Raw genomic sequence first — 22,776 nt, 5'->3', positions numbered from 1 at the left:
GACATCCTTTTTGTGATGTCGTCTTTTTTTTTTTCCCTAAATCTGTAGGACTTGGGGTGTTTTTGCAGACCATTGACAGTTTGACAAACTGGGGAGTTTTCCTGACAAAACTGTTCAGTTGGGAAACTTCCAAACTCCTCTACTGGTTAAACAACAACTCTGCTAGGCTGGGTCAGCCATCTGGGATAGAGAGGGTGGGCGGCTGCTGTAAATTCCCTGTGGATTGTACATCTTATGTGTTAACCCTCCCTCTTCAGCAAATAACTTCAGCCTGGCCTGGAATTTGCTGTTGTGAGTTTGGATCCTTTTGAAGAGGAATGTGGCTTGGTTATACCTGATGCTTCAGTATAATCCCACCATTTCAATAAGAATGTCTAGGAGAGTTTAAACAATGCCAGGGACTGATATTGCCCCAGAAAGAAGCTTTCCAGTGTGGAACAGGTGCCTCCATTATTATGTTGTGCTAACGAAGTGGAAATGTTCCCTGCTGGAAATCCTGGGAAAGTCACCTATTATCTCACTATATGATACAACTCCGATTTTATTGTGAAACACAACTGCTTCATTGAACAGTATATTCAGCATCTTTTTAATACTGATTGTGCTGATGGTGAGATTTATATAACTAGCCATCCCATGGTTTTCTTTAACTTAATGGAAGTTCATTTTTTCCTAAAGCACTATTGAAACAGTAACTAAAATGTAGACAGAGTAGGCTCAGGTTTGACTCATTTCTAATGTGATACCTGGGAAATTGCATTTTCCTCTTATACTCTGTCACTCCCAATTTTAGCTTCACTTTTGTGGATGGAAACAGTTCTAGTTCGGGACAGCCCCAATCCTGTACCATTAAATGTCTTCAATGGGTGCAAGATAAAACTTAAACCTAAGCAGAAGTGCTGTAAAAGGCTCAGGCCTGCCCACAGAATGTTAATCTCTGGTTTTCTTTTCAGCAGGAGAAGCTTTTTTCTTTTTATAGAACATTTGCATTTGAAGCCCCTCAATTTGCATTTTCTCCAATCCAGGATTAAATTAGGTCCCCCCCACCCACAGTGAAATAAGTCTGGCTTTAATTTAACTTGCAATGTGAATACAATTTTCCAGGCAGGTAAACACAAAATCATTTTCACAGCGTGTTCTTTCTAAGGGTCTTTGACGTGTGTGTGTTGGGAGAGAACTTGTTAATAAATTTGAATTTCAGAAGCAGGGGAAGAGAATATCCTTTTAACCATTCAGTGCCAAACGCGATGCAACAGTTAAGACGGATGAGAACACGATCAGAGATATAATTGTGGCTGTCAGGCCCATTCGGAGGAGACGGGCTCTTTTTGGAGCAGTTTATTTTTCCATAATTAAAATGGTGGCTGTGTGATTTGGAAATTAGCCCGCTGTGTCCATAGGGAAGTGATGGATTTAGTCAGCTGCTGTTGCGGCTGCTGAAGTTCCTCCTAACCGCTTGCCTGAGAAACCAAAACATATATGAAGGCCTCTCCAGAATGGTGCCAGTCATTCATAGTGAATGTCTCCAGTCTGATGGAACTCTGCTTGCTTCAATTTCCAGTAGTTTTATTTGAAGAGGGGTTTATTGCAGGCTGCAGACCTTGTAATGAACCTGCAGCGTGACATAAAGAAAACTTACGTGACAGTTGGTGAAGACTTTGAGCAGATCATGTTTTGTAGGGATCCTCCCTACAAAGAGTCAGCCTGGGCAAAATTTTGGCTGGAATTTGGCGTGTTGTCAAGTCTGAGCTTCAGAATTAACATCCAAGGTATTATAAAGAGCTGGGAATTAGTTTTGGACAAACAGTTTGTCAAAGAAATGGAAACTGTTCTTGCAAGAGGAAAGGGGGGAGCAGGTTGACTTGGGTGAGTAGTTGGAGGCAAGCAAAGCAAACAGAAAGAGGAAAGATTGTTTTAAAATGGTGAAGCATTTGCTTTCATCATTCACAGAACGGAACACGGAGCTGCTCTAATTTGGGTTTCTCAGAATGGGGACTGTAAACGAGAAGTTTAAAAATATGCCTACATTTTAGATGTTTCAATTAATCCAGACATAAAATGGAACATTTTATTTTGCATAGGGCAAAGGCCAAGAGAAATAGTTAAGCCAAGACAAAATTCCTCAGGTTTTCCTTTTTTGCTGAAAAGACAGAAAATACAAGGTTTTATTTGCTCCTTTTTTTTGTTCTGTTTTCTTATTTGGCCTCAGACTCAGAATCTCTTTACCGAAAGTTATTTTCAGATACTGTTATACCAACTAAATAGAAGGTTTTGGTGGGGATGCTTTTGCCAGGCAGGTTTTAGTTTTGGATCTGGAAATGTTTTCCCTACTCAGCTATGCTTGGTCAAAACAGCTGCTTATCACTGCCATCAGTTCTTCCTGGTGCCTATTCCTCTGTCTTCTCATCATCCCTTCTCGTAATCCCTTATAAATCCAAAGGCTTCAGCTTTGTCAGTACTTCCCTGCAAGCCCCATTTCCCTGCGTTACTGTGTACTGCTAAGTCTCCACTCCTTCAGCCAGCCCCAAGATGTTTCCCGCAGTGTGCTGTGCCCATGTATTTCCCAGTTCTTTGTGCCATCCGTTTCATTTTTCTCCTTAATTTCAATGTCTGTTCCTGGCTGGAAACTAGGCAGATTCCATAGCCTTGCAGCCCTGTTCCCAATCCCCTGGTTACTGGTAGGGGCAGTTAATAGTATCATTCTTTATAGCAAATTGGGCTTTAAGATCTGGTCCCGTGGCTGCTCTCCTGTGCTCATCTGGTTTCTTTTTGTGTTTTTTTCCCCCTTTTTGAAGTTAGGAACAAGACATATTTTGGAAACTATGCAGGCTGCAGGGCATCATATCAACACACTGTTCCTGTGCGGTGGGCTGAGCAAGAACCCTCTCTTTGTGCAGATGCATGCTGACATTACTGGTAAGTTAGAGGAAGAGGAGTGTAGGCTATTTTAGGTGGCTAAATACTTTGTCTTTGGAAAAATAAAGACTCTCTTTATAGAGAAGTGTATTTAGCTGGTTGGCCAAGAAGTGGGCACTGAAATGTTTTTTGCAATCATATTTATAAAAGATAATCTGAAATTTTCTGTAGAAATTATTCCATTCAGTCATATTTCAGGATTTTAGTTGAGACTAATGCCCATTATGTTTTGTAAGCATGCTTTGCATAAGTTGTGTTTTATTAAAGCCTCCATTAGCTTCGTCCTATTTGAATTCGTTTGGAGTTCTGACAGTTCCTGCTCCTGCTGGGCATTGTATCCATTCTGTAGAACAATTCTTTTCCAAATTGCTTCCATGTCTGTATTATTAATAGGGGTTAGGCCACAATTCCTGGATTCTTGCTCCTGCATGGTGCTGCATTTGGTTTTGTAGTATAACTGATGGGTGGAAGGTCTGGGTATGTGGTTCATCATAAGAAGTCTCAGGCTTGATCTCCCTTAAGCCTGTGTGTGTTGGACATCTCAGCACACCTGGTAGTCAGTTGAATACAGTTTTAAAGATGTGGAAAAAATAACAAAATTTAGTGTAAAGCGCTTCAAAGCAACTTTGAATGATGTGTGCTTTGGGTATATGTCAAATTCAGACCACTTGAGCTGTCACAAATAAAGCTTAAGACTCAGATATGGAGCATTAGGTCTGGAGATCTGACTTGCCCTCACATCAAACCACACTTCATAACCTTGATGCAGGAGGGAAGATGAAAATACGCTGTATGTACTTACCTGAGATGAAAACAGACACGGAGAAGCAAAAAGCATAATGCCTATTGACCTTAAAATTCACTAAATGCATTGTGATCAAAGTGACACTTTGGGTTCATGAAAAATAATGTTGTCAAGTCTGTGCCTTTCCCGGTGGAACTCAACCGTTTTAGGTGAATTTCAGCTACGTGTCGAGTCGAGATGCTGGTTCACGATGTGTGAAATAAAAGATCTGTGAAAAGGTATTCTGATTAAAATGTAATCAGAAGTTCTTTGACTGTAACTAATGGCCAAGTACAATTCAGTACAAAAAGGCCTTTTTGCAGTCTGGAGTTCTCCCCCATTTGTAAAATCAGTGACTGACAAGGGATGTCAGAGTTCATCTAACTGAAATGCTCTTGGTTATGTTGAACTCATTAGAGCCTATCAGATAAAATAACTAACATTCCAGGATCAATCCCCCATTCTTTCCTCAAAAGAAAAAAATCTGAATATATTATTGTTAGCAGCAAATGCCCATGACTCAGCCATGCAGACATCCAATAGATCATTTCGCAGGGCACTTAAAAAGTATCTTGATCTTTTTGTTTGCCTGGTAAGAATTCTGTATTCATTCTGATGATGCAGGAAATGTGCAGCAAATTTTAGAGCACGCTGGAAATTGCTTACTGCCTCAATGCCTGGCAGCCAGCCACGGAGCTCTTAGCTTCAGTTTAAGACTGTTCTCTTCCAAGCTGACCCAAGTCCTGAGCTGTGCTCTGTCTGAAGGAGAGGAATGCTCAGGTGTCTGATCCTCTACTCGTGTTTTTAAGGTGGATTTGTTTGGTAACAAAAATTGGAGGGATGCTGTAATTCCACTAGTTCACTGTTAATAGTTGTTCCAGCAATCAAATAACAAGGTCTCTCCATATCCACTTTCTTTCCCTATCACTTTGCCTGTGATAACTGTAGGAAGAAAAGGCATAAAGACCCCCGTGGCACCTTTATGTCCCTCACTGAAAGACAGTTGTAAAGAACTTTACACTGGTGGAACACTTCAAAGTTAGCATCGTGTACCTGAATGCTTGGGGTGCAAAGTGAATATGCTTTTTATCAATAATTGTTTCTGGTATTAATAATTTTACTCCTCATTTTGACAAGTGTGATGTGCCTTTTCCTCTGCTTGTGGCCCACTTTAGATCTTCTTCCAGATTTCAGCTCATTCTAATCTTAGAGCTGGCTCTGAGGAGCAGCATTTTTAGGGGCATAATATCATTAAGGCTATTCACTCCCCCCATCGCTGTGTTTACATCCTCATTCACTGCATAAAATTATCTCTAATGGAAATTCAGACACATGCCAAGCGCTGGAGGAATGTTACATTTTTTGGCTTAGTGAGAATAAGCATCTAAAGTACAGCTAGAAGAGTATTTAGACCTCTGCTGTTGGTTTAGCTCTCTAAGGAGAATTATGGAAGTTCATTAAGAAAGAAATGATTTTTATTTGATTAGGCTTTTTTCTGCTGTTTTTACACCAGTAATACAGGGCTTAGAAAGCATTGTGTGAACCAAAGGGAAGCGTGTTCATGATTGTACCCATGGGCAATGAAACAATAATTTTTAATGGTACTTCAGAATATATATGGAGTTTGTTTGTTTGTTTTCCCAGTGTTTTAATCTTGTTTTCCAGCACAATTTGGGAGACAAGATTTCTCTCATTATTTCATACATAGCTTGTGAGAGTTTACTCGTCGTATTTTCATGGCTTCCAGCAAAACTAGGCTGCCTTTCTTGGCTATATATTTAGAAAGCAAACAGAAACAATCTGGTTTTTTTGTTCCTTGCAAAAGAAACAAACAGAATACCACCCTGTTTTCCCCTCGAGCTCCGTTTTTAATAGGCACGTGGGTTTGGAGGGTGTGGGTAAACAGGTTTATACCAAGCCGCCTGAGATAAATAGCTAATGTCAAAGATCTGGGGTATTGTGCTTTGTATGCTTCATATTCTGCATTAGTACTTTGCTGAAATTGCTTTATTTAAATTCTGCATTTTTCTTGGAGTCTGGAACCCCAGAGCAGAGGTTTCCATTAATCTATATGGACTGTAGGTCCAAATGGAGGATGTGAACATGGTTTTCAAGTCCTTTTGATTCCTTTTTTCTTTGTGTTTGCTTTAATTACTTACTGTGCTGTTAGTATATTACTGCTATATTCTTCCTAACAGAGGCCTGGCTTTTTCTTGTACAGGCAAGCCTGTTGTCCTGTCCAAAGAAGTGGAGTCTGTTTTGGTGGGTGCTGCTATTCTTGGAGCCTGTGCTTCTGGGGATTTTGCATCTATACAGGTATGCAGTACCTGATTATTATTTTTTCCCCCCAGTTTTAATGTGTTTTTCACTTTGACATTTGGCACCATGCACAGACTTTAATTCAAGTGGAAAAGTTTGTACCTTCTGCACAGCCAGACAGGAGCCAACATCTCTTTCTACCCTCTTTTTAACTCTGTACATTATTTAGGTGTGTTCAAAGTTCATTTGTCTTTTAACTGTAGGGACATGCAGGTAAAAGGTGCTGTGTATGAAGTTAGGCCATGCAGATTTATAGACAAAAAGGAAATTTGGCAAGGCTCTGATCCTGCAAGAAGGTCACACTTTCATCTTGGTTGTATTTGTCCTACTTTCCTTTCTTCATGCTGAGGGATGTTAAACCTGAGAAACAACATAGCACTATTTATGCAGTAAAAAATGACACACCTAAACTTCATCTTGTCCATAGTGAATGCAGAGTTAATAATAGGAATGGAACTTCATGTTTATTCATGTTATTTCAGTGCATTAACAGTTGCAAAAGTAGCAGTAAGGCTTTTATGTTCAGTGGATCAGCCAGAGCATGACTTAGCTGCATTTATATAAACAACAGTAGGATAGGCAAACCCAAGGAAGGGTCTGAATGACCAAAATCCAATCTGTTATGCCATCTAGTAATTGCACTAGAATGAGATGTGTCTTCTCTTCATGCTACACAGGGACACTAAACAGTATACAGAATTCAGCTGGACACAGTTATTTATCAGGATGGTCCCTGGATATGGTTTTCTCTATAACACAGATACTTGTAGATGGAATTGGGCACAAAACACTTATCTGAATGTATTTTCTGAATAGGGAGATCAGCTTCTCAACCTTGTTCAATTGGTGCAGTTCCACTGTAGTCAACAGAAGCTGAGGGACTGGGCCGTGTTTGACATTGTTCCAAATGTGAAATTTCCAAATGTGAATATTCTACAGTGCTGCTTGGGTTAGCAGGAAGAACAGTTTCCTTTCATGGGAATTTTGCCATTAAAATTAATCCCATTGCAACAAATCTATAATACAATATATGTATAGCTGTATTTAATGATTTTCTGCTTGCAAGCAGAACTTGTTTTGATAAATGGAATTTCAGTAGCAACTTTTGAAGACAACACTTCATAGTTAATTCTTACTCTCTGTTAATCTTCTGCCATCAAATACAGAGTTATTTCATTCCAAGTTTAAAATGTTTTCCACTACTATGCAATAAGTGAGCATCTCAAACCTGATTTTATTGTCTGCCTTCACAGGCATTAGAAAAATCTAATGCTGTGACATTTTCTGTGATGTGTTTTTATAGAATTCTTGTGTGTTCGTTACCTCCAATTTTTAACTCTGCCCTTCTATATAGAAGTGTTTCAGAAGCATATCCAACAGTGTCAGAACAGATATGTATATTTTATACATACATACATATAAATATATGTCAGTCTGCATAGCACACTCAACCAGAAATCTTGTTTAGGGAAACTGGATCCTTTGAACCAGCCTTCTCACAGACTTTTTAATTTAAAAAGTGTTTGCTGTTTTGCTGTTAAGATATGTCAGGATGTACCTGTCTCTTTGGTTATCAGAATGGGGTTTGGGTTGTCCTAAGCAAAGGTTCAGAAGGTCTTCTTGGAGTAAACCTCCCCTAACAGCTTACTTGTGACTACAGGGAGCTGGACTGCATGACTTTTTATACTCCCTTCCCATTCCTGATTGAAACAAGTAAGGTAATACCAGTACATAAATAAAAAGAATAAGTACAAATTGCAATCCAGTGCCTCAGCACTCCGTAAGGAGTCTGGTTTTCCAAATGCAGTCTCTGCTTTTTTCAGTGCTTCAGCAGCTATTTGTGTAAGGTCTGGTTCCAAAGGTTTTGCTAGTCAGCAGGAGAGTTTCCTTTTGTTTCACAGAGTTACAGGTCAAGCCCATGGGCTTCCCTGGGATGTCTCTGAAACAGAACAGGGGGAAGTAGTCTGGAAACTACTGCTATTATACATCCCACTGGGCATTTGTAGCATGTTTCTTTCCATCGTACTGCCTGTGGTGATCACTGGGAGCCAGGTGAGGCCCTGAATCCTATCCAGGATGCCACAACACATCTGGCAGTGTGAAGAAACCACCCACTAAAGTGTTTTAGCTTAATGTGTGTTCAGACGATTGTCATTAGAGTGGTTCCCCCTATGGCAATATCAGTTGTATCATGAAGAAAATAGGTTAGATTATGTAAAAATAAAGAATTCAGCTACATGGGATCAAGAAACAAGGAAGTGAATGCATGGCTTTTGGGGGTGGGGAGGCATAAATGCATATGTAGCACTGCAGTTCAGTGGCCTTCTCTTCCATTTATTTTTCTGCTAACATATCCTCCAAACCAAACCTCTCTTAGAGGTGCTGCTGCAAGCATTCAGCAATATTGTAGTCTTTGGAAATAATAGAGGTTATTACCTATCCTCTAATAGATGGTTTGTGCTTAATTATTGTGCCTTTCAAAGCTCTTTGTTTGCTCAGTCTAATAGTAAAGGAGAAAATTATGGTTTTTTTTTTTACCAATAACCTCTTCCCTTAGGTCTATGGTTGTTTGAAGGGGAATTTTTACTGTATTTGTCCCAGTGATTGGTCACATTTCTCAGAATGATTTTTGGTCATTTCTGCTCAATGTTAAAATCAAAATGCTTCAAAACTGTCTGGTTTTCATGGGTTGGCTGATCTCCATTTTCTAAAACTCATGTATATTTAAGACAGCTTGGAAATAGCACCCAAAGCCAGGATCCCTCCAAATCACTTTTGATAATCTTAGTCCAGCTTTAACATGCTCTGCTGAAAGGACAAAAGGACAGTTTGCTGAACATACACGTGAAACCCACTAGTGAAAAGCAACAGTAGGGAACTCAACTGGAAGGGAATCTGGTATGGAAGTAGGTGCATGTATGCTACATAGTAATGTGCACAGTGAGTGATGCTTCAGGGTGAGTTGGTCTACGTGCTAAATGTGATGCCCTGGGGAGGTAACATGAATTACATGGTAGAGTTGACCTCCTTGTGCATTCTGCCAGAGTAGGGGTTTGGGGCATGGGGCAACCGAGTCAGAGCCAATGTTCCAGTCTGCTCTTCACTCAGAAATTTGGGCACACGGACAAGGTCCTCAAAATCTATCAGGACATTGCTTTTCAATAGAGGAAGACCCAACCCTATGGGTCATCTAGGGAAGACCCAACTCTATAGTAACCTTATATAATAATTAGAGTTAGGCTTTATTTAGCTTAACAATTAAGAAATGCATTGGAATTGGATCATATTTCCTTAGGGGTAAAGTATGTGGCTGTGGGGATTACTGTTACTCTCATACTGCTGTATTGTCCTGATGCTTAGTCCTGTGGAGTTCCATCACCAGGATTTGGGTAGCTTACCTACATATCATTGTATGATGAACCTCATCAGAAGTGTTTGTGAGACAACAGGATTCTCAGCCTTCACTTTCTTGGGCAGCTGCTCATAGTGGCTGGAACCAGTAAAGAGCTTTTCTCCATTCCTTGATATCCCTAAATAAGTTTCTACTCACAAGGAAACAAACATAAATGTTGCTGGTGAGGGACTATTCATTAGGGACTGTAGTGATAGGACAAGGGGTAACGGGTTAAAACTTAAACAGCAGAGGTTTAGGTCGGATCTAAGGAAGAAATTCTTTGCTGTTAGGGTGGTGAGGCACTGGAATGGGTTGCCCAGGGAGGTTGTGAATGCTTCATCCCTGGCAGTGTTCAAGGCCAGGTTGGATGAAGCCTTGGGTGATATGGTTTAGTGTGAGGTGTCCCTGCCTATGGCAGGGGGGTTGGAACTGGATGATCTTAAGGTCCTTTCCAACCCTAACTATTCTATGATTCTATGTACCTCCTGTCTTTTTTATCTTTCTGTACTACAGCAGTGGCTGTTCGGAGAATGCAGCATTTTGTTCTAATTCTTAATTTTCATACCTTGTTATTCATATTTTGAGTGATTCATGGAGCAAAGTTTTTCATGCTTTCTGTTGGCCACATCTGTATTAGTACCAAAATTCCCAAAGAAGCATTGGAAATGAAGGTTATGGCAAAAAGGTACCAAAAACTTGGCTTTGGTACACACAGGCTAATTTTCAGGATTCTAGTGTGGGTTTAAAAGCTCAAGCCCCTTGAAGCTGCAATTTCATCTTTAGGTATTTCTATCAAGGAAAGATTTATAACCTCCATCTCTCGTGCCTGGTCACCATATGTTGGTGCTTCAAAGAATGTTGACTTCCCTATTTTCCTCTTCATTTGCTCTCCCTGCATTTTTCTCCTCTGTGGTAAAACTGAATTAAAACAATTGCTCTATCCAAAAATCAAAAAGAATGTTCAGTGCGGTGAGTTCATCTCCATTCCAACATTTGGTTTAGTCTCTAGAATCAATGGAAAGGGGAGAAAATCTGGATTTCTTTTTGCAGTTTGGGTTATCTACTAACTTGCATCTACAAATGTTACACCCTTTAAGTGGTTTTGTTGCATCTTGGTTGCTGTGCTGGTGAGTGTAACACAGCCTGGCTGCGTCACAGAAGACACTGCTCTGTAAAGCAGAATGACATAAGGCTTTTTGAAATATATACTGTATTATAGGGGTTTGGATATTTGACATACATGCTGCAGAGAATGAAATCACCTTAACATCGATGGGTCAATTGGTTGGTTCTAGCCATTCCTTTCATGCTGAGCAGCAGGATCCTGGGTTTCCATGCAATTGTTTCTATAGTAAAAATATAGTTTCCGGTTTCGCGAGCCAGCAATTCCTTCTCAGGAAAAATGTTCAATAAATAAATGTCAAAGTTTCCAGTATATCCTCGTTACTCTGCCTCACTGGTACATAATTGAAAATGGGAAGAAGGTGCTGTTTGATTTGGCAGCCATCCAGCTCCTTTTTTGATGGATAGCCTACTCTTTGGGACAAAGCCCTACACCAGGGAACGGCGTTATTACCTTATAAAATCCTGCAGCCCACTGACTACTCCTTAATTGCATATTAAAGCAATTAATAAAATTACCTGTATGAAACCAGATTTTAGGTTTGCTATCTTAATGTGGGTCATTGTTACTGGCCAGTATGGAAGAGAAGAAACTCTGTATGTTTTACTGGAACACATTATACTGTTAACTTTCTGTGATCATTTTTGGTGTAAAACATTGAGGTAGAACTTAGAGACTACATAGTTACAAGAGTTTTTGGGTATAAAATCGGCTTTTAAGGTAGGTATAGCCTTGTCTTTTTAGTTTTGGTTGTTATGCAATTTAGGGGAATATCCTGCAAAAAGATGGGGGGGGGACTTTTTAGTTGTTTTTGTAGAGCCGATTGAAGGTACCTAAAAATGAGCTGGATTCTATAGAAAGAGGTGTTAGGTAATTACCTAATGCGGATTAGCTGAATTATTTAGCAGCAGTAGCAGTTGAACAAGTGAAGTACCCCTTAGGTACACTTCGCATTCCTGGAAGTTGCCCTAGAAGCTGTGTGGATCATGATCTCCTGGCTCACATTCAGGATAACAGGCAGAGTCTGTAACTATGAGGGAGATACATAGATATATTGCAGAAATAGTTTGAAGTTGTGATGGTGCAAAGGAACTGATTCACTGGACTGAAGGAACTCTGAGGAGGTTTTTTTGTTCACTGCTTGGTTAGTCTTAAGGTAATGGCCATCTCCTCTCAGTTGTCTAAGGACGTTGTTGGGTGGTTTACCAGAAAGGAGAAAATCAAGTAACAAAACCCACTGATAGCACAGGTTTTAAAAGGATCAGCCAGGATGACCGTGCAATCTGCAGTGTATTCACCTCTTAACAATGAAAGTGTTACAGACTACCATGAAGGTAAAGAACACCACAGTCCACAACCTTGGTGATGGACCAGCTGGCAGTTGTGGATAGACAACATTTCATAAGAGCACCCATAAATTGTACTGGGGCTCATTCAACAGTTTTGCTGACAGAACTGGAAGGGATGAGGCTATTCCCCTTTCTGGACCAGTCTCTGGTGTAATTTTGTTCCACTTATTTCAATGGACATGCTTCAGTGGATGGTCTGATCCTCTGTTCCTCTTCCAAAGCATTACCTGTCAGGTCCTGGATTGAAATTAATACATGTGTCTTGTTCATTTCCATATTTTCAAAAGCAAGAACCAAGTGAAAGATCAGGGAGGGGATAGTTTTTTTCCTTAGAAATGGTAATAACTTGGGAAATCAAAAGAGGAAATAAAACAACTTCTCCCGGCTGAGTTAGGGAATGTTGCCTTCCCTCGTCTCATTAAAAATGTAAAGCACTCTCAGTTTTGAGGAGGCTGAATTAGTAATTAAGTGCTATAATCAACTTGTGTAAACATCATAGTGAAGGAGAGCAGCAAATTAATCATTTTGTTGGCTTGCCTTACCCAATTAATGCACCTTTTAGTAAAGGCCTTCCTGTTGGGATAGGGGTTTTTTCCTCCTTTTGCCTTAATCAGAGGATTTTGGAAAGGCAGAGGAAGGAGATGGCTGTTCTTAGGCACCTCGCCCTCCACAAGGAGTGTGTTGCAATGCTGTGATCTTGCCTTCCTTTCTTAAAAAGCTCCAAATCTGTACATGTAGAGTTTGAGCCCAAGGTTTAATGGAGACCAGCCTTGGGCAAGGCTATTGGCTGGGAATGGCCTCTTATCTAAGTGAGTTTTCAAATAATTCCTTCCTGGATTGTATATGATCAGCCTTATTGAAAGGACCTGTGCTCCCTAAAATAAATACTTCATATTTCAGTGCACAGTTTCTGTATCTACTGTTAGAGACAGTATTCTAGTGGCAAAAAGAGCTGAATCCTCAAAGTCCATTCATTTGTTGTTCTCTCCATCATGCCTGCAGCAAAGCTATTAGGGGATGTCATGGGCAGTTTGTGATGTGGACTTTACTGCTTGCTGAAAACCAATCTGTTTTCCACATAAGCAGCTAAGATGTTTGATGGCTGTGGAGTATATTTACAGCCAGCCAGGCCTGGATTCAAAGCAGTGGCTCAGCAGTACAAGAACTCTATGCTTTTACCTCTTTCCTTGGTGTTTTCACACTGAAATACATCTTTGCTTAATTGAAAGCCGTTTTTTCCCCCCCTTGTGTAATAAAGTTAGATTCAAAATGGCATGCATGAAACCACTGAGATACTGGCAATGCCTCTGGCTTTTGTATAGAGTCAGCTGCCTTCTTACCAGAAATCTTTAGAGAAATATAGATGAGAGAGAAAAATTAAAAGGCAGTGATTTGATGGCCACTGTCCAGTTCCCTGTGGCCTAGTGTTTATGGTACAAAGCGTGCCTTTTTAGTTAGCATATTTTGGCCTTACTGTCAGAAGTTTCTGCAGTAAGGGTAAAAAGCAGATGAATCACAACTACTCTTTTGCCCTAAGGATGATCCTTCTGTATTAAAGCTGAAAAATATAAATGCTTGTCTGTCTCTGCCAAGCACAGAATGAGTTTTCAATCAGGTTGAGAGTGGGATTCTTTTCTTCCCCCAATTTTCAAGCCACAATAAATGTACAGAAGCATTTCTACTTTCTTTCAGCTGACTTCAGTGGGCAGTGTTTCCATGTGGTTGGAGATCCTCTCTTGGTGGGAGTTAAATCACACACAGAGAGTCAAACAGCTGAGATGTGGCTGGAGCTGATAGCACGATGCTTTCACAAAAGTGCTAAGAAAAGTACCCTCTGTCTTGTTGCTGTTTACTGACATGTGATACTGGTTGACATCTGTTGCCCTTCTCATCTGAGAACTGTTTGCTTTACTAACTTTAACATTTCCACATTGCTATGCTGTTGAAGTGCAGATACGCAAATCTCCTTGGAGTCCCCAAGGTCCTTTTATGAGAAGCAGAGCTGCCATCATTTGATATCATCCTGCTGGCTGCCTTTTATATTGGAGTTGAGAGAAATAGCTCTGCTGCTGTTAAATGTTCTTGGTGAAGTGCAACGTCTAATGCTATATGTTGTCATACATTTGATGTATTATCAAATCAGTACGTGCTGCACAATAGTGTTTGGTTCATTGTCACATTACACGATTTGTAGTTGGTTTATATCACTTGAAATTATTACAGGTAAAAACTTGTCTGAGAAAATGTCAAAGTTTGTTGTAGCAGGTCATATAGCTACTGAAATGACAGATGATCTTAGTCCATAATCATAATCCAGAATTCTTGGTTAGTGTAAATCAGCATTGCTCCAGGATTTCAGAGGAGTGACACTAGTTTACTCCAGTGCCCTGATCCAATCAAGCACTTAGGTACATCATCTCACTTTCAAGCAGGCAAGGAACCAGCTGAAGATAAGCAGGACTGCCCATGTGCTGAAGTACTTTACTGGATCCGAGCCCAAACAGGAATCTGACACACAGCTCACTGGTAGATGACACATATTGAAATGATAAAGGCTATTAGAGCTCTTGCAATTGGGTCATGTTATTACCCATTCAGAAACCAGTCGAGGATGCTGTAGGTAATAGGATACAAAGGCGGTGTCTTTTGTTAAGTGCTGGCCTTTTGTGGAAACTTAGCATGCTCCATTTTAAATGTCATCCAGTCCACAAATGTTCAGATTTGGAATTTCTCAGTAACTCTTTAATGACAGGGAAAGGCAGCTGCAGCAACTCAGTGTAATAGATTGGCCATAACAGAACTCCCCATTTATAATAGCTTAGTATTTGGCACAGAAGTACTAACGTTGGAGGCATTGTTATTATAATCTCAGAAATCCACTACTTAAAGATGTGGCCATTTTACTTTTAGAAAAGTAGGTGGTTTAAGGAAATACCACACTAATGAAATTGAATGAAACATAGCCTTTTATTTGGACATCAGGGGAAGGAGACAGGGCACTGTGTCTTGGGATATCAGTGTGGCTTTCCAGTTTATTATTTCTGTCGGAGAGTGGTGCTAAAGATTTTATGACTTATTTTTCACATTTACAAGGCTGGACTGAAGAGGTAATGAAGACCTCTCAGCTGCTCAAATGATGAAAGAAATCTATTTAATCCTCTGTCTTTATGCTGAAGGTGTAGCTGGCTTTGCACAGTGGCAGAGCTCCATTGACCTCACCTGAGTTCTCTATCTTGTATGCACACACGTGATTACCCTGTTAGAAGCAACCATTTGTATATAAATATAATCTCTGTCTGTAGGCTTAACGCATATATTGTCACATCTTTTAGCTTTTAATAAACTCACATCAGCTGATGTTGGCAAAGAAGAAGGTTTAAGTGTTTTGTTAATCTGCAAAGTCGAGGCTCTTACTAAACCAATGGTATTCTTCTCATCTGTCGGTAAGGCCAAGACCTGGCAAGCAGGAGAAATACGCAGCCTAGAATAGTTCAGGTTGTGCTGCTGCAAATTCTTGTAACCATCCATGAAATGACCACGGTGGGGTTTGTCTACGGAGAGGTACAATTAGTTTATTTTAGTCTTTTCAAGCAGACTAAGAATAAGATCAGTTTAATAATATCACAGCTTTACAGCTTTTCTAGCTTGCTGGCCCTGTCTGTTCTTGAGGAAAACCATAACTATGAGGAAACCATAAATATGTCTTCATAATAGATGGATACTTTCTTTAAGATGTGCTGTGATCCGTCGCCTTTCTATTTTAAGGACAGATTTTACCCACAGACTCAGAGACATAGCTGAAGTCATTTGGACCTTGAGACTCCCCTTCTGTCCAGGCCATTTAAGCAGGGAAAAGTGTGATAGCAATATTTTATAGGAAGGATGAGTACAAAGCAGGATAGCGTGGATCCTTTGTAACTGTCAGGAGCCAGTAAGGTCCTTTTCAGAGCATGTCTTGCTTAAATGATGTTTGGGATGTCACACAAGTTAAAGTCTCTGTGCCCTCACCTCTTCAGCAGCTGAGCAGAGCAACCTTCAAGTTATGCACTGGAGAATTGGAAACTCGATCTGGCTACATTGTGAGATTAATTTTCCATCTGGGATTTGCACTCTTGCTATGTCAGCCCAGAGGATCAGACTGTTCTGTGGCAGAGCACAAGCATGTAGAGTCACAGCAATAGCTGTCTGAAATGCTGGAGGGTTTTTCACAGTAAATTTTTTCAAGGCCATTAAGATCACTTCGCTGTGGGATTTGATGCCAGGAGTTCCCACCACTAAAACATACTTTTGCCACCCTATATTTGAAGAAGTTTTATAACTTCATATATTGTGTTGCCCTTTCTACTAAAGATGTCTAAGAGGGGTTTGCTTCTCAAAATTTGCCCTATCTGTATAGTTTAACAGGACTAGTGTTTGCTACCTGGGTGTTTTCAATACGTTTCATTTTATTGTGGTTAACAGTAAAGACATTTTTCTTTATTCATGTAATCATGGATCTGAAATAGTAGAGGGGAGATCCCGTAACCTTTATTTGTTTTATTAGCAATAGAAGGCAGTTGCTTTATTAGCGTACTGGCAATCCTCATCCTTGACATTGGAATCCAGCTTCCATCTCTCATTCTCCTTTCTTTGTTCAACTAAGCCATAGGTTCTTGTTTCCCTGGCTTCTTAAATGTAGATGTATAACAACCTTTCCCACCCCTGGTTTACTGTCTTGTTTTGAAGCAACTTTTCACACCCACAGTGCTTAAACATTTCCGAGGCACAGTTTGGTGCTAGAAATTGGGCAGTGACGTGCAGAGAATCCACATGAAATCGCGTCATGCCTGTGTTCTGGTTTTATTGGGACAAGTGTCCACATAATGATTAGCGAGCCCATAATTGTCACTTTTGAGGAACGGCAAACCACCAAGTGGGCATGGAAAAGCAGAAGCTGCAAATTTTTGTACAAAGATACTCCTCCAGAGAAGGACAGAAAAACACCAGTGCACCACAAATAATGAGAATCGCTGTGCCCATATCTTGCTGTGCCTTGTAAACATGTAAAAGCAGCACGAGTGAGTTGGATTGTCTGCTTTCACAAGTGCAGTTTTCAGCTAAGAATAACTTACAGGGGATATACTCAATGTGTAGCACTCCTAGGGGCTGCTTTCCCTGGAGCATTACTAGCCTTCAGTACACAAATACATTTTGACCTATGTAGGGCCTGTTTGTGTCAGTACCTGCTCTGTGTTGCTGGTTTCTGCACGGCTTCCAGATAGTCCTTTACCAGGTAGAAATCTTAGGGAGGAGTGTGAGCCTGGAAGCGCTGATGGGAGAACGTTGTTTTGTCAAGGGATGGAATAAAGTGATGTGGCAATGCACTCCTTGCTAAGCAGACTGAGGGGTGGTTAGATCTAACCATGGCACTTGTTTTGAAGCTTTTGGAAGCACAGGGAACCCTCCAAGGGAAAATACTCTGGAAAATAAACCAACTTCCAATCAGTAATTTTTAACTCTTAAGAGTATCTGCATGTCAAGAATACAAGGGGAGGGCTGTACTGTCACCCAACCCAACCTCTTGCCAAAACGGTGGGGTGGAGGATGATAGTATGTTGTATTTGGAAAGTTCCTTCTTTGGTGAGCCTTGTAGCTCAGAACTGAGTTAAGCACCTTGGACGTATTCAGCAAAATATTGCTGAGGCTAGTAGCCATGTATCAGGCTCCTGTGCTTTCAGAATGTCTGATAAGGCTTGATTTTTGTCTAATTTTCCCAGACTAATGTCTTTCTATCTGTTGTCACAAAATCACTCATTTCTCTGAAGTAGTTTAGGCACTGAATCCTGTATCTTTACCCTAGGCTGAGAGAAGCAATGCTCAAGTGCCTTGCAGCAGATAAACTGGACACGTGTTAGCCTCTGTGTTGGAAGCTGGCACTTAGCTTAGGTGAAAGAGATGAGTAATGGCCCTAAAGATGCTAAGCTGTTTGAAGCCCTTCTGATAAATGGGGTCTTCTTGTGATGAGCTATCCTCACTTTCTTCGACTGGTTGGTATAAAAGCTTTGTGTACACAAGCACATTACTCATTATTTACTGGTTGTGCTTGTAAGGTTGTTTAATTTTGCAATAGTCCCATCTAAGGGATGATTCTTGCATTGCACGAAAGGCAGACTAAGCAAGCTTTGCTTTCCATTTGCTTTGTATATCTTTGCCCCGGGGAAGCACTGGGTAGCCAGCACACTTGCCATAAGACATAAAATGCCAAACTTTAAGCTTTCTGGACGTGGAAGTTCCACTCATCCCAGAGGAGAACCAGGCATGGGAAGTGAATAAAGGAAACATGACAAAGAGGATAGGTGTGGAGGAGAATGGGACTTTTCTTTTTTGGCACTAGATCCCCAGTATCCCCACAATTTCCCTCTCCCTAATCCCACTCTGTTGCTATTCTTTCCTCTTGTATTCTTGCCACCTTATTGTTTGTGCCTCTCTTGTTTGTTTTGGTTTGGTTTTCTACTTCATTTCCCATCTGTTGATTTTCCTGCTCTTCCCTTGCTTCTTCCCTTCCTTTTGCCCTTCCTTCTTACCTTTTCCTTTTCCCTTCCCCTTCTTTATTTCCTCTCTTTCCCTAATCTTTCCATGTCTCAGTCCCTTACCTGTGTCCTATATAACAATAACCAAAGAGGAAGGGATGCTTGGTGTCTCATTCAGTGCTGATCCCTCAGGTCCACTCTCAAGGCTTATAAAACTTCAGGAAACCATTGAGGTGCATCTTCTGGTTTTATGGGTACAGCACTGATGGGGCTGTGCCGGTGTTCTTGGGCTAGAAGAGGAAAGATTTATGATGGCACTGATCACAGTGCTAAAATAAACTGAGGAATATGAGTTTGTAAATGCCAGTGTTTTATACACAAAATGAAGGACACTGGCTAAGGAAGCCAGCTGCCTAGGTTAGCTGTTCAGGATCTGAAAATGGCAAGTCTTTAAAAGCAAAGAGCCCGAAGAAGTCATTTATATTAGAACAAACTCTGTCATGAGTCATTTGACTTCTTTTTCTCTTAGATACATAGTTTATGTCTCAGGCCTTCTAAGGCCTGAGTAACATCTGATACTCTTTAGGCTGAGCTGGCTCTAATAGGAGTAGGATCTTGCTTCCAGTTACAGTGTACCATTTAGAACTCTATTTAATTTGAGTCCAGTGTTTACAGGCTGTAACTATTACTTATTTGTCATTTTTATGGTAATAGAAAAGATCGTTTGTCTGTGATTCAGCCCTAGCCATGCTGTTGAATAGGTCTATGTCCTCAGCAGCAGCAGCAGAGATAAAGTGGCCTGAGAGGGGCTTTTCCTTTTTGCCTCATTCATTTTTCACATGCAGGTCTCTTGCCATCCCTCCCAACCACTAACTCAGTCCAATAACACCAGCACAGCATCTCTCCACCTTTCTCACATGGTTTGCATTAGAGCTGCTTGTGGTGGTTCTTCCCTTCTACTTTAACAGGAGAAAAACACAGCCTTGCCTCTTTTGCCATTTTTCTTTTCTTGGTCCTCTCCCTTTCCTTCATTTCCTCCTTTCTGCTCCCAGGTTTTTGCTTAAATACTTCTGGTGCAAAACTAGTTAATTGCAGCTAGAAGATAGGTAAAGTTTATGCATTCTTCGAGTCTTGTTCACTGCGTGTGTCAAGGCCTACACAGACCTGAAAGAGGGAAGTGAAACACAAAGGTCAGGAAAGCTTTGTCCCACTCCAGAGCTTGCAGGGAAGGTGCTCAGCACCCCACTGTTAGAAGGGACTATACCTTAATGAAGCAGCAGGACTCGTGTTCCCTCTAGTGGCTAATTCCACAGGATCCGTTTCGCAGGAGCATTTCATTTTGCTGCCTTTGAACTTCTCTGCCGGCTTACCCTCTCATCCACATTTTGGCTGTTTTGTAACTCCTCCATTTCTCCCAATGATGGCATTTGCAGTTGTTTAGATTGTGACTTCAGAAAAGAGGAAGACCTACTATATATAGTTACTACCTTATATCTTCAGCACAGCAGCAGGATTTAGGGTTGGAGGGAGTTTTGCACCTCTTCCACCCATGCATGCTGTATTTTTCCCATAGCATTAGCAGTAAGGGTTAAGGAAGAAGGGCTTTTCTTTGTTTAGCAGCATGCCTGTTCCTATTGTAACTCCTCAAGTATGAACAGATAGGAATGTCCAGAACTGTTAGGCACCTCAAATCTGCAGGCTTGTTTAATGTTTCTGAGATAAGAGCTGGATTGCCTGGCTTTACAGATCAAACAAATACCACATAAAACGTAGTGTAGTATTTCTTAGTGATAGAGGGGGAAAAAAGCCTTATTTGCCAATGTATTTCTTATTAGCAGCCTGGTAATGGGGCACACTCTGTTGCCAGCAGTACTGGTTCAAATCTAACATAAACTGCTGTCGTATTGAGTTCTTCTGAGTTTACTTTGGTATAAATAAAAGCAGAATTTTGCATTGAGAAAACAGTGTATGTTACCTAACCCAAGAGTCAGAGCACAGGAGTTTATTCCTAGCTTTGCCACTGCCTCTGTCTGTGACTTTGGGCAAGTTGTTTAACTTTGTTCTTCATCCAGCTGGTTTGTGAAGCAGATCTAGTGATGTCTGAGTACCTCAGAGGCTGCTTTTGTAGTTATGGTAAAGGAGATAGAATGCAAAGTGCAAGAAAAATCTCTGCTGATGCCAGTGGTGTTGCTCTGGTGGACTAAAATAAGTTGGAGTGGAAAGGCCAGCAGACTGACAACTCAGTTGCACATAACTGGAATGTCTTTTGACTTCTGAATGGGAAAAAACAACATCTGACTTTGGAACTGAAGCCAGTTTATGATGTGTGGTAATTTGCATTGCCATGTATATAATATGAAAGCTGGCCTGTGCAGTATAACATGACTATAGCCCTGAAGTTTACATCAGTGTTTAATATTTACAGCATTCATCACTTTTCAAGCTTGTTTTATACTGTTACAGTATATATGCAGAATTCCTGGTTTTAGAAAATATTTGGGCAGGAATAGGAGACCACATCCCTTAAAGCACAAATTCACTCACAGTTTGTATTGGCAATCCCTTAGGAACAACAGAGGCTAATTCAGGATCAGTGTTTTCATTCACAGGCTTGTAGCTTCAGACCTCTAACGCTGTATCTAACACAACTGAGAGACTGGGCACTCTTTGCTCATGTATGGAGCCTTCTAAACTGGAGTTGCAGGCACTTGCTGGAGACTGCTGAAAATCAGATGTTCTGCTTTTTTGACTGCAGTGGGATCAGAATTAGCAGGAACAGCAGATGCATCTTGCATCGCTGAGCATTTTGTGATTTGCATCTGAAAGGGGTTTGTGACAGGTCAGTAACCCGATGAGTGTAATGTAAAACATTCCACAGGATAAGGCCTCCTGGATAGACATGTATCCTTTTCCTTGCATGTCTGGGTTGTATTTTTTAAATTAAGTTACTGAGTTGTCCAATGGCCACATTCCTTCTGCTCCTGTAAAAATGAAATGACTGACAGCTTCCCAGTTGCACATGGTCCTACTGTTTGTTGGAAGCAGAGGGGGCAGGATGGGATCCTAGCACATTTTTGATGTATATAGAGAATTGTATTCTATAAAGAGAATAAAGATTGTGGAGCATAAGAAATTAGTTGGATCTCTTGCTAATCCAGCATGGATTTATATAGATCTTCACAAATTATTCTAATACCAGTAACCACACTAGAGCAGAACAATGGGTAAGTGTGCTTAGAAAAGTTGTATAGTAAAAATAAGACTTTCATCAGATAAAAATAAGTTAATTCCCCTCCTCCCATTCTAGACTTGTCACAGGCAAAGAAATACCTTTGAGCAAAACTTAGCTTTTTTGTTTCGGATTTGCCATATTAAGCAATTTCCAAAGTACAAAATTGCTGCTAATGGAAAAGCGAAACAAATCTGGGATTTGGAGCTAGGGGAGTATTCGTGCAAGTAATTAGCTGGTACAAAAGGAGCATTCATCTTGAAATGACAGATAAGTGCTAAGGACAGGATTGAAACTGTAAATATGTTAGCACTTTAAGCGAGAGCACAGCTTCAGCACTTGTTAGACTCATCAGCTGCTGTAAACAATATGGATCTTTGAAATGATCTCTGCTGAGATCTCAACACATTGGATAATGATAGAGTTGTTCATTTTTGCTTCTTCTGTTTTGTTTCTCCTTTCAGAAAGTACTTTCTGCAAAGAATAGGCCTGTGCTGCTGCCAGCACACACACTTATCTTTCTTCATGAGCAGACCCAGCGAGGGCTGCAGGGTCCCTGTGGGGAGTAAAGAACAAGCCTGCAGAGCTGGGCTCTGCCTTTCCCAATTTATGCATGAGCAAGGAACAGTATGTACAGCTGCAGTACAACTTTCCTCATGTGGCTGTGCCTCTACCCAAGGCTAGGAAAGGCTCTTTGAGGTCACCAAGGCTCAGTTCACAGTTAGAATGCTTCTTCAAGTATAAATTTAAGAGGTGAGCTGTTCAGGTGGTGGTAGCAGTTTCTCTTGTGTAGCTTTGCAAAGGGTTAACGGGGAGTGAGCTGTAACAATAGAGGGTTTCATGTTGTGAAAACTGCATGCAATAGAAATTAATCTGAAACCAATAAATCCCCTTTGCAAAGGACACTATAAAAAGCTTGCATGCCACGAGAACTCGCAAACGCTGACCTCGCCGAGGTTCTGATTGGTGACCTACAAGTGAAAAGCTCCATGAGCCATTTGAGTCTCTGCTATTCATCTCTTCTCTCAGCTTGCTGTCTTTAAATAAAAGAACAGATCCTCAGCAGCAGGAATTGTCTCAGTTCTTAGGATCAGCTGAGTTGTGAAGCACAAAGCGTTTTTCCTTCAGTTGGGCCCTGCATTGGCTAGATTTC

At 40.7% G+C, this 22,776-nt stretch overlaps 1 protein-coding gene across 11 annotated transcripts in view; it reads left to right on the top strand.

The window, feature by feature from the left end:
• The window catches only part of FGGY (FGGY carbohydrate kinase domain containing), a 329,262-nt gene that overhangs the window by 293,457 nt on the left and 13,029 nt on the right, over positions 1 to 22,776 (top strand). For 10 of the 11 annotated variants that reach the window (XM_034063471.1, XM_031050950.2, XM_031050943.2 and 7 more), the window contains 2 exons: positions 2,796 to 2,916; positions 5,922 to 6,016. In XM_034063471.1, the coding sequence (XP_033919362.1) occupies positions 2,796 to 2,916; positions 5,922 to 6,016 (216 nt within the window). Of the gene's footprint in view, positions 1 to 2,795; positions 2,917 to 5,921; positions 6,017 to 22,776 lie in introns of those variants that run through there. The other variant, XM_031050949.2, reaches the window with a different exon arrangement.

The sequence above is a fragment of the Melopsittacus undulatus genome, chromosome 6 (genome assembly GCF_012275295.1).
Source record: "Melopsittacus undulatus isolate bMelUnd1 chromosome 6, bMelUnd1.mat.Z, whole genome shotgun sequence".
NCBI classification, from domain to species: domain Eukaryota; kingdom Metazoa; phylum Chordata; class Aves; order Psittaciformes; family Psittaculidae; genus Melopsittacus; species Melopsittacus undulatus.
Note: the sequence above shows the minus strand (reverse complement) of the source record. Positions and strands in the feature narration are given on the sequence as shown.